At 46.8% G+C, this 10,879-nt stretch overlaps 1 protein-coding gene across 1 annotated transcript; it reads right to left on the bottom strand.

Moving 5' to 3' along the window:
- Window positions 1–55: 55 nt before the first annotated feature.
- On the bottom strand, window positions 56–10,478 carry LOC311148647 (E3 ubiquitin/ISG15 ligase TRIM25-like; the record flags this gene model as incomplete). Its single annotated transcript, XM_084185633.1, has 3 exons — window positions 9,831–10,478; window positions 9,317–9,412; window positions 56–307 (listed from the first exon to the last, which is right to left on the bottom strand). The coding sequence occupies exons 1-3, from the start codon at window positions 10,425–10,427 to the stop codon at window positions 56–58; spliced, it is 945 nt and encodes a 314-aa protein (XP_084041759.1). The 5' UTR covers window positions 10,428–10,478.
- Between the last annotated feature and the right edge of the window lie 401 nt (window positions 10,479–10,879).

The following is a 10,879-nucleotide window of genomic DNA, read 5'->3' as shown; positions in this document are numbered from 1 at the left end:
TACACAGACATACAAGAATAGAATGATTGAGAGTTTTAATTTCATATCACATGTATCAAGGCAGTTGAGTTACCTGGAGGAAATGGATGTGATCCTCTGTGTGTGAGAGCTGCTCCAGCTCAGTGCTTCTCTTCCTCAGCTCAGCTATCTCCTGCTCCAGTTGCTCCAGGAGTCCTTCAGCTTGACTCACTTGAGCCTTCTCTTGGGCTCTGATCAGCTCCTTCACCTCAGAGCGCCTTCTCTCAATGGAGCGGATCAGCTCAGTAAAGATCTTATCACTGTCCTCCACTGCTGCCTGTGCAGAGCGCTGTTAAGAGAGAGAGAGAGACTGGCTTGTCTTACTTTAATGAGCCATCCTCATTACACGAACACCCCCACCCCTAAAAGCACATTGCTTGCCACCACAACCTCCACACAATCACATTATCCAGTACCCAACACCACAGTACAATACACCAACCAGCACCACATTCCAACCGTCCATCCAACCCCTCCTCTCCAGCCGTACAGACAGCCCCCCTGAGCCCCCATACCTCCTGAAACATCTCCACACTGTTGATCATTTTGTACAACTCAAACTCAACCCTAAGGCGTCAACAGTAATGGCATTACCCTGGCAACACAGAAAAAACATGATGAACAGTCTGTCATTGCAGAAAACGGACACCCCTCCCCAACTCCCAGGTCAACCCGAGCCAACCAGCTATTGGTGTCCAGGGCTCCATGTAATACCCTCCACTGGACGACCCCTGACCTTTCCAGCACTGGGAGCTTATAGAGCCCCTCCACCTATACCCTGCCATGCTCTCAGCCCCCACAACCCCCTGCCACTGATGCCCCTTCACTCCCACTAAGCTCAGAGTGTTAAAAGTCAGTAAGTCCTCCGGACTCTCCTGCCAGTCCCCAGTCTCTGCTGTCACTTGCAGTGGTGGAAACGGTGGTGGCCCCTCCTCAGGCTGCTCCAGCCCTCAGTACTGCAGCATAGAAATCAGAGACCCCTGCTGTATTGAGTCTCTCCTGCCGCATGATGAAGAGCTGCTGATCCAGCCCCAAACCACCAGCCCTCCTCAACAGAGCACATGCTGGTTCCCTCCAGCCCACCTCCGTACGGTACAGTAGCCTCTGTGCTGCTGAGTCAGAACGCTGCCACCCTGACCAGAAAAAATTCACTAATTTGCGCTGCAGGTCCACAAGCAGACCACCGGGGGCGTTGAGAATGGCCAATTTAAGCCATAGAGAGGATGCCACCAAGTTGTTGATGATCAGCACCGCCCCTCTGTATGCCACTTGGGAGATGAGCCACCTCCACTTCGTCAGCCTCGACACCACCGCTTGTGACACTCCTTCCCAGTTCTTCCTATCCCAACCCTCCGAGCCCAGATACACCCCAAGCATCTTGAGCCACTCACAGCCCCACTGCAACCCCCCTGGAAGCTGCGGAGGTGCCCTGTCCCTCCATGCCCCACATAACAGAGCCTCACTCTTGCCCCAGTTTACCTAAGCAGAAGACGCCCCCTCGTACACCCTCAAACTATTCTCCAGGGCCTGTAGGTTCTGCTCATCCCTAACAAACACAGACGTCATCAGCGTATGCTGACCCTGCTATGCCTGTCCCCAACCCTATGCCTGGCTCCCACACTCCCTGTAGCCTCCTGCGTAGCAGGCCCAGAAAGGGCTCAATAACAAGAGTGTATAGCTGCCCTGACAGAGGGCATCCCTGGTGAATGCCCCTCCCTACCCAGACTGGCCTACTGAGCCCTCCCCACACCTTGACCATACATGAAGCCCCAGCATACGACCGCGACATTACGTGGTCCTCTGTAGCTCAGCTGGTAGAGCACGGCGCTTGTAACGCCAGGGTAGTGGGTTCGATCCCCGGGACCACACATACACAAAAAATGTATGCACGCATGACTGTATGTCGCTTTGGATAAAAGCGTCTGCTAAATGGCATATTATTTATATTTATTTATTTAACATTTGATCACAGGCCACAAAATTCTCCCCACAACCAAAACAACACATTGAACAGATATTCATGGTCCACCCTATCAAAGGCTTTCTCCTGATTATGAACAGATTGTCTGTGTTTGAGCGTCCTGGTACACAGTACGTTTGGTCCTTGTGTACAATAGAGTCCAGGTGGGACTTCAGTCTGTTAGCGAGGACCTTGGTAAAGTCCTTATAGTCCAAACAGAGCAATGCCACAGGCCTCCAGTTCTTTAAGTCGCTCAAATCCCTATTTTGGGCAGGAGAGTCAAAGCCTCCCGTCTACAGCTTAGCGACAGCTCCCCCACCCCGACGCACTCACACAACACACGTCCTGTCCAATAATTCCCCAGAGCTTTTTATAAAAATCCACAGGCAGACCGTCTGAGAGACAGCAGCTGAGAGTTTGTGAAAGGCCAGGGAAAGGTCTATTTGATTTCTCTGTGACAGAGAGAGTTTGGAAAGGTCTGTGAGCAGAACCTGAGAACACCCAGGATAATAATAATAATAATAATATGCCATTTAGCAGACGCTTTTATCCAAAGCGACTTACAGTCATGTGCATACATTTTTACATATGGGTGGTCCCGGGGATCGAACCCACTACCCTGGCATTACAAGGGCCATGCTCTACCAATTGAGCTACAGAGGACCACAGAGTTCTGCCCTCTATAAATCAGAGTACAACTCCACAGCCTCATCTCCCCACAACAGAAGTTACCCACCCATCAGGCTCCCTCATCTCCTCAAAACAGAAGTTACCCACCCATCAGGCTCCCTCATCTCCCCACAACAGAAGTTACCCACCCATCAGGCTCCCTCATCTCCCCCACAACAGAAGTTACCCACCCATCAGGCTCCCTCATCTCCCCACAACAGAAGTTACCCACCCATCAGGCTCCCTCATCTCCCCACAACAGAAGTTACCCGCCCATCAGGCTCCCTCATCTCCCCACAACAGAAGTTACCCACCCATCAGGCTCCCTCATCTCCCCACAACAGAAGTTACCCACCCATCAGGCTCCCTCATCTCCCCACAACAGAAGTTACCCACCCATCAGGCTCCCTCATCTCCCCACAACAGAAGTTACCCACCCATCAGACTCCCTCATCTCCCCACAACAGAAGTTACCCACCCATCAGGCTCCCTCATCTCCCCACAACAGAAGTTACCCGCCCATCAGACAAACGTAAAACAAGGGATTTTCTTGGTTTCCCCACTCTGTTTTTCCAACCCCTCTGGTGAAACAGAGAACTGAGCCCTGTACTATAATATAATATAATGTGCCATTTTGCAGACGCTTTTATCCAAAGCGACTTACAGTCATGCGTGCATATATATATATATATTTTTTTGTGTATGGGTGGTCCCGGGGATCGAACCCACTACCCTGGCGTTACAAGCGCCGTGCTCTACCAGCTGAGCTACAGAGGACCAGGTGCAGACACATTTATGAAAGCAAAGACAAGGTCATTATTTGGGCTCTAAACACTAACAACCTACCCTTACACACCTCTTTTGCTACCCCTGCACTAAGATTTCTGCCATGGCATTTAAATGTTTTTGTTTGACATATTCCCCCATTCTTTGCCGGCGTTCATGTTAAGGAAGTCTAACCGTGAAATCTCCATAAGAGGTGGGAGGGAAATCACCACAATCAGAAACCAGTAGAGAAGCCCATAAAGCCGCCATGCCAGAAAAAAACATCAATTTAAGCAGATTCTGAAGACATGCCCTTAAGAACCCATGACCCATTTTCTCAGCCTATACCGCTTCCTGGGTGAGAGGACACTAAACCCCTCATTCTTCATCAGGTGTTGTACTGACCTTACAAACCTTCCAGGATCAATCAAATAAGACTCCAGCAGAACCTTCTTTTTCCCCTTTAGTCTCCATCAGGAACCTAGAAAGTTCTCTCACCATATATACTGGGCCCTCAGCCTGACTGGCTGTCAGCTCTGGATCCAATGAGCCGTCTGAAAAGGAGACGCCTTGTCCTCCGCTCCCGCAGACTCACCTCCCCCCTCTTCCTCCTCCTCCATTGGCACGGTACCGTCCTCCTCCTCCCCAGTCTCTGCCCCCCTGCACTTCCCCCCTGATCAGAGCCTCTTCCCCAATGACAGGCAATATTTCCTGGGATGAGCCCACCAAGCCTTCGCCTACCGGAGTCTCTGTTACTACAGAAACCTGCCTCAGCTCATGTAGCCCAGCTGCAACCCTCCCCACCACCGCTTTCTCCACGGCCTGCGCACCACCACTTGGCCATGCACTACTACCGTGTAGCTCAGTTGGTAGAGCATGGCGCTTGCAACGCCAGGGTTGTGGGTTCGTTTCCCATGGGGGGGACAGTATGAAAATGTATGCACTCACTAACTGTAAGTCGCTCTGGATAAGAGCATCTGCTAAATGACTAAAATGTAAAAAATGTATTCTCCTCCCTCCTGGTACCCCTGCCATTTATTTGCAATTCTGAGTAATCACTATTTTAGTACGGATTAGTAAGGAAAAACACTTTATTCAGTACTACTGCAGTTGCTTAATAATTGCCGGCCATTCCCTCCCCTACCCTGGACGACGCTGGGCCAATTGTGCGCCGCCCATGAGTCTCCCGGTCACGGCCGGCTGCGACAGAGCCTGGATTCGAACCAGGATCTAGTGGCACAGTTAGCACTGCGATGCAGTGCCTTAGACCACTGCGCCACTCAGGAGTTCTCTCCCTGGATACACCACCACTCCACCTCACAGGGAAAACTCCTCCTGCCTGAGCTTTTTACTGTCCCTTTCCACACTGCTAACGCAAGAGGAAGGACTGAAAACACATTACTGTGAAGTACTATAATGATGAGTCATGTTTATTATTACCTGTTTTTATGGTCATGTTTTGAAATTATACTTCATTACTATAATGATTATCAATACGCCTAAACATTAATTCAGTCACCTCTGGTCGACAAAAACGTATTTTCCTAGTACATTAATTGTCAAATTCATCAACCAGCATCGAGCACTCTGCCTTCTCAGGCAAGCGAGGGGCATGTTGAGGTAAATATGCTAACCGCCAAGGTTGCATTATGTCATTTATTGGTGGGCTGGAAGATGCAGTGTTTTTTCTTTTCTATTCAGAGGCTATTTACTCCCAATATGAGATCATTTTATGTAGAAGGTTTTTATAATGCATGTTTACTAGGGTTGAGGTTAGCGCATCTGAGTAGGGATGATTTGGGTTCAATACCTGTCCTACCTATCAATCATATTGCTGCTTGTAGCCTATAACTGATGATCCCCACACTAGAAACACCCAAAACTATCTGTGCTAGCAAACCCTGTGTTCCACCCCTCCCCTGTGTAACCTTGAAGTTTGTTAAGAAACAAACACTTGTCTATGAAAAGAGACATGTTTAACGGATTCCGCTTGGCACCCAGCCGAGAGCACACGGAAACCACTTGCAAATTTACCAAAACTAACCAACTACTTGGGGTCTGTTCGGAAGCAATAAACGGAGGCAGATTAGCCACCACAACTCTTATCGAAAGAGGCGACATCTGCACCAACACACCCCTCACAACAAGACAAACCTTTTTCATTAACACAACCACCGCCTTGTTCATTCTGGATGCAGAATGCAGATGTTCCGCTCCAACCTGTTCGCCGACCATGAGCAAAACTTCCTCCACACCTTTCTCCGGAACGGACCCGAAGCGACAGCGTTTCTTCTCCACTCGGTTGAGGCCATCACGCCGCCCTAACAAACTACCCCTACTCCCCCCTCAACTCTAAACGATAAACAGTGGAAACCAATAAACAAACCCTCCACCATGAGAAAATAAATCCAGAAAATACACAAGAACCAAAAGAAAAAAGAATAGTAGCCCTCCTCAAGAAACACAAATCTCTTCTATGATATAATGGCGGTCCACAAACCAACGTTAAAGGTGCATGCCGCCACCTACTGTGCTGGAGTGTGTGGTCAATCACGGTTTCCAACATTTCTAAATCCTCCTACCTAACTCAGTACTTCTGAGAAAATAAAGAAGAGCCCTACTAACTTCTAATAGACCCTCCCCCATCCCCAAAATCCCTTCCAACCCCCCCAACCCCATCCAACCTCAATGACCCTACACATCTTTCCCTCTCTTCAACATACTTACAACAATATAACAACACATGCTCCACCGTTTTATCGACGTACCCTCCAGACACAAACCATTCACATGCTTGCCAACCAGATGTAATGACGAGTTCAATGTACAATGTTCTAAGCACAATCGAGTAAACACCACCTCTTCCTTCCTAATCTGACCTTTGAATCTTGGTCCATCTACCTTTCTGTAAAACTGTAATCTATTCATATAAATGCCGGCCCTTGTGCTCAGAGTACCATCTCTTCTGCCACACATCTATCAAAATGGCTCTGATCTTACATTTGGCCTCACCTCTACCCAGTGGAACATTAATATCAATTATATCTAGTTTCAAAGCTCTTTTAGCTAACTGGTCTACAATTTCATTCCCTTCCACACCCGAATGTGCTGGTACCCAGCAGAATCTCAATACTACACCCATTCTCTCAATTCTCCATAATAACATTAATACCTCCAATAGCAGGTCACTCCTATTAGATTTACCAGATGATAAACTATTCAATACAGACAGAGAATCTGACCATACTATAATTCTAACAGGTTGTACGTCCTCCACCCACTGGAGGGCAACTATTATCGCCAACAGTTCAACTGAGTATACTGACAGTTCATCTGTTAGTCTTCTACATATCTGCACATCAAATTCAGGAACGTAAACGCCTGCTCCTGTGAGCCCACTATCTGGGTCCTTGGATCCATCTGTAAAAAGCATAAAAACTTTTACCAATGTAATTGTCAACCAGTTTCACTATATCACTGACTTCTGACCAATCTTTCCTTTTCTCTACCAAGGTTAGATCAACAACAGGGTCTGGGAGTAACCATGGAGGAACATCCCCTATCACCACAGAAGGGCCAACCTCCAACTCCCTCAAACCACTCTCATCAGCAAGCTTTCCAACTGTCCAACCAAAACCACTGCCTTGTCTACTAGTATATTCCCAACAGTCATCTAGAACAGTAGCAGTGGGATGCTCAACCTCACAGCCTTTCAACCCAATAAGATAATGACCATTTTTTATGCCGTACATACAAAGGCATCTCACCTGCCTCCACCAGTAAGGCACATACAGATGTTGATTTAAATGCACCAATACATATCCTTAAAGCTATATACTGGATTCTGTCCAGAATCTGAAGCCAAGTTTTGCCTTGTTCGATAAACTGTACACCAGTAATCAATTGTCGTCCTGATCAGAGCTCTATAAATATCCATCAACAATTGTCTGTCAGCACCCTATTCATAACCAGAGACCCACACAACCAACTACCATGAAAGTTAATGAATGAGAGAGATATGAACATCGTTACAATACTGTACATAGACATAATGTAACGGTTCTTCTTCTTTGGAGTTTAACGGCGGTTGGCATCCAATATGTTGCATTACCGCCCCCAACTGGACTATAATATAAATCCATTATACTTTGTTATACAAAATGGGAAAAGGGGAAACTATAATAATACAAAAAACACCCTTCCAACTAACCCTACACTCATTAAATACCCACTACCCCATTCCACTACTTTGACCCTATCTGCTCCTGCACCATTCCTACGGCCTGGGAGGACGGGACACCACCACTCAACACACCCTGGAACTCTTCTGAAGTCTAATCTTGTATGCCCAAATACTTCTCTGCAGCTGCCACCACAACATCTATTTTCTGTGATTTACATTCAATTTCATTCAATTTCTGCTGTACAGTTGATAACCATTGCTATGAACTCTAAGAAGCTAACTTTACTGAAGCATATATCACTCGTTGGCCTATCCCTCTGTGCTGGCACAGATCTACTACTCACAGGGATCCTCTCAGGATCTCTCACCCTTGACCCATCCTCCTCTACTTCCTTCACTGCCTCAGCATACGACACCTTCTGCACTACTCTGACTCTAGCCACCTCAACCTGCCTCTCTCGCACCGGACACTTCCAATCCCCAGCAACATGGGCATCCCAACAGTTGACACACACAACTTTATCCACCGAAACTACACAATCCTCTATCCCATGCCCTCCTGCACACTTCCCACATCTTGGATCTCCCTCCTACAAACTGCTGACCATAAACGTTGCACCTGAAACAAAGCAGTGGATTCGCCACAAAAGCTCTAACAGGATAACTGATATATCCTACCATGACTTTATTGGGTAAAGACTCAAAACTCAAAAGGACTGACAGTGACTCCTCTGTTTCACCACGCTCACCACCGGGTCTGTGTTGCACCAAACGGCGGGAATCACAAACACCAGCAGTCTTCAACCTTAATTGCTCCACTTCTACACTTAACGCTACCCCAGAAATCACTCCTTTCAATGGTGCCCTGTTCCTAAGAGCAAAGCAAGAAACAGATCTTGACCCAAGTTGCGTGACACGGAGCGCCCACTCCCTCTGGTCAGAAGAAACACAAACAAATATCCCAAGTCCACTACAGGTTACCTTCACTGATTCAACTGCACCCAACTCTTTTCCCACCCACCCTGAAACCACAAATGGATCTACCAAAAGGTATGGATCCACTTTCTCCAACAATGTGTCTCCTACTGCACCAGATTCTTCTTTATCATGTCCATTGATGCCAGGCTCTGGTTCCGAGCTCTTCACCACACCTTCTACCTCACTTAACTCTCCCTCATTCATTTCCATTTCACCTCCAGAACTCAGTCTGGCGAATGGCTCACTCTGTTTGCACTTGAGTTATAACATTTGATTTTGATTTTTATTTATTTTTATGTCTCTATTCCTTTTAAACTTTTTTGAGTGTAACGTTTACTGTTCATTTCTGATTTGTTTATTATTTATTTAACCTGCTTTGGTAATGTAACATATGTTTCCAATGCCAATAAAGCCAATTTAATTGAATCGAGAGAGAGAGCTCCCTGTTAATGTATAGCAGACATGAGTCGCTCATGGTTACTCATGGTTATGTGAAGAGGTAGAGCCGCTTGCGACTTTAAATCAGTCAGAACAATAGGGAATGTCCTTTTGGTCAAGATGATGGTTTCTCTGGCAGTAGACCCGGGTTCATAACCAGTCAGTTACATTAAGCAGTCTATTCTCTGACAGGGGTCCAGACAGCCTGTTCCCAACAGTGGGATTGGATAGGGGCCCCTCTCTCTCTCTCTCTGACTGGAGGAGATAAGTGAAATGGTGTGTCTCCTCTGGTCAACAATACTCACCTTGAGAGACTCCACAGCCTGTTGGAGCTCCTTCAGGTCCTTCTCTCTCTCCTGGAATCTCTGCTGGACCTTCTGCTGACTCATCCCCAGCTGCCTCTGTGGAGAATCACTCTTCAATGAGCTATCAAGCTTTATTTGTCCAGTAGATCAATAGTATAGTAACGTGACATAGGGCCCATAGAGTTGAAGGTCTAAAATCCAGTCCCTTTACCATATGACATTTTCTATGTTGCTATGTTAATGATTATAGTGTTTATGGTAGGTGTACATGTATCAAGGGGTTGTTACTGAACTTTGAACTCTTAAAAGGGCATTCGGAATGATAATAGTGTTTGACTTCAGAAAATTGTGATACATTTGGATCAAACTCAATATACTCAAGGTTTGTGTTCATATTTGTTCTGCTGAGGATCAATTTCATTTGAATGATCTCATATTCAAACAGCCTTAGTTCCTACTGTATCTTTAATTATTTGTTTATCAGACAGTCACCAACAAGTAGTTCTGGTCTTACCTGTTTCTCAGTCCTCTCTGCTGCAGCTGACACTGTATCATGGCCTTTATGTTCATCCATCACACACAGCAGACAGATACACTGCTGATCGGTACGACAGAAAACCTCCAGCAGTTTGTCATGATGAGAGCAGATCTTCTCCTGTAGTTGTGCGGTGGCTTTGACCAGCTTGTGCTTCTTGAAAGCAGGATATTCATAGTGAGGTTGGAGGTGAGTCTCACAGTAAGAGGCCAGACACACGAGACAGGACATGAGGGCTTTCTGCTTTCTGGTCCCAGTGCAGAAATCACACGCCACATCTCCAGGTCCAGCATAGCACAGAGCAGGAGGGGGAGCAGCCTGGAGTCCTGTCTTCTTCAGTTTCTCCACCACTTCAGCCAACATGTTATTTTTCCTCAGATTAGGCCTTGGAGTGAAGGTCTCTCTGCACTGAGGACAGCTACAGACCCCTTTCAGAACATCCTGATCCCAGCAGTCCTCAATACAGCTTCTACAGTAACTGTGTCCACAGGGGATGGTGACCGGCTCCTTCAGTAGATCCAGACAGACAGAACAACAGAACTGGTCCTGGTCCAGCAGATCTCCGTGCTGAGCCATTTGGACGGTTGTTCACTCTCACACAGACAGACGACACAGAGACTCAGATCAGTTTCGTTTCCTCAGAAGAGAGTTTGTGGCAGGGGGATGGACTTCCTGGTTCTGCCAGAGGGGTGGGGTTAGAGGGAGGGAGGGGTTAGAGGGAGAGAGAGAGAGAGAGAGAGAGAGAGAGAGAGAGAGAGATAGAGAGAGAGAGAGAGAGAGAGAGAGAGAGAGAGAGAGAGAGAGAGAGAGAGAACTGTACGCAATGTTAATAGAGACAAAGATTTGTGTTCCTAGGTTAGGGCCCTTAATATGGAATAAATTAAATAGAGTGGTTAGAATATGTAAAGGGTAACAGTTTCTATGAAGTACATATGTATAATGCTTTTTATGAATTGTGTAATGCCTTAAACTCATGTGCTATGACACTAACTATAAGAAATGAATACTGTATGTATTGACTGATCATA

This window comes from Coregonus lavaretus (assembly GCF_964263955.1).
Source record: "Coregonus lavaretus genome assembly, chromosome: 21".
Lineage (NCBI taxonomy): Eukaryota > Metazoa > Chordata > Actinopteri > Salmoniformes > Salmonidae > Coregonus > Coregonus lavaretus.
This window is presented reverse-complemented; position numbering and strand designations above follow the sequence as displayed.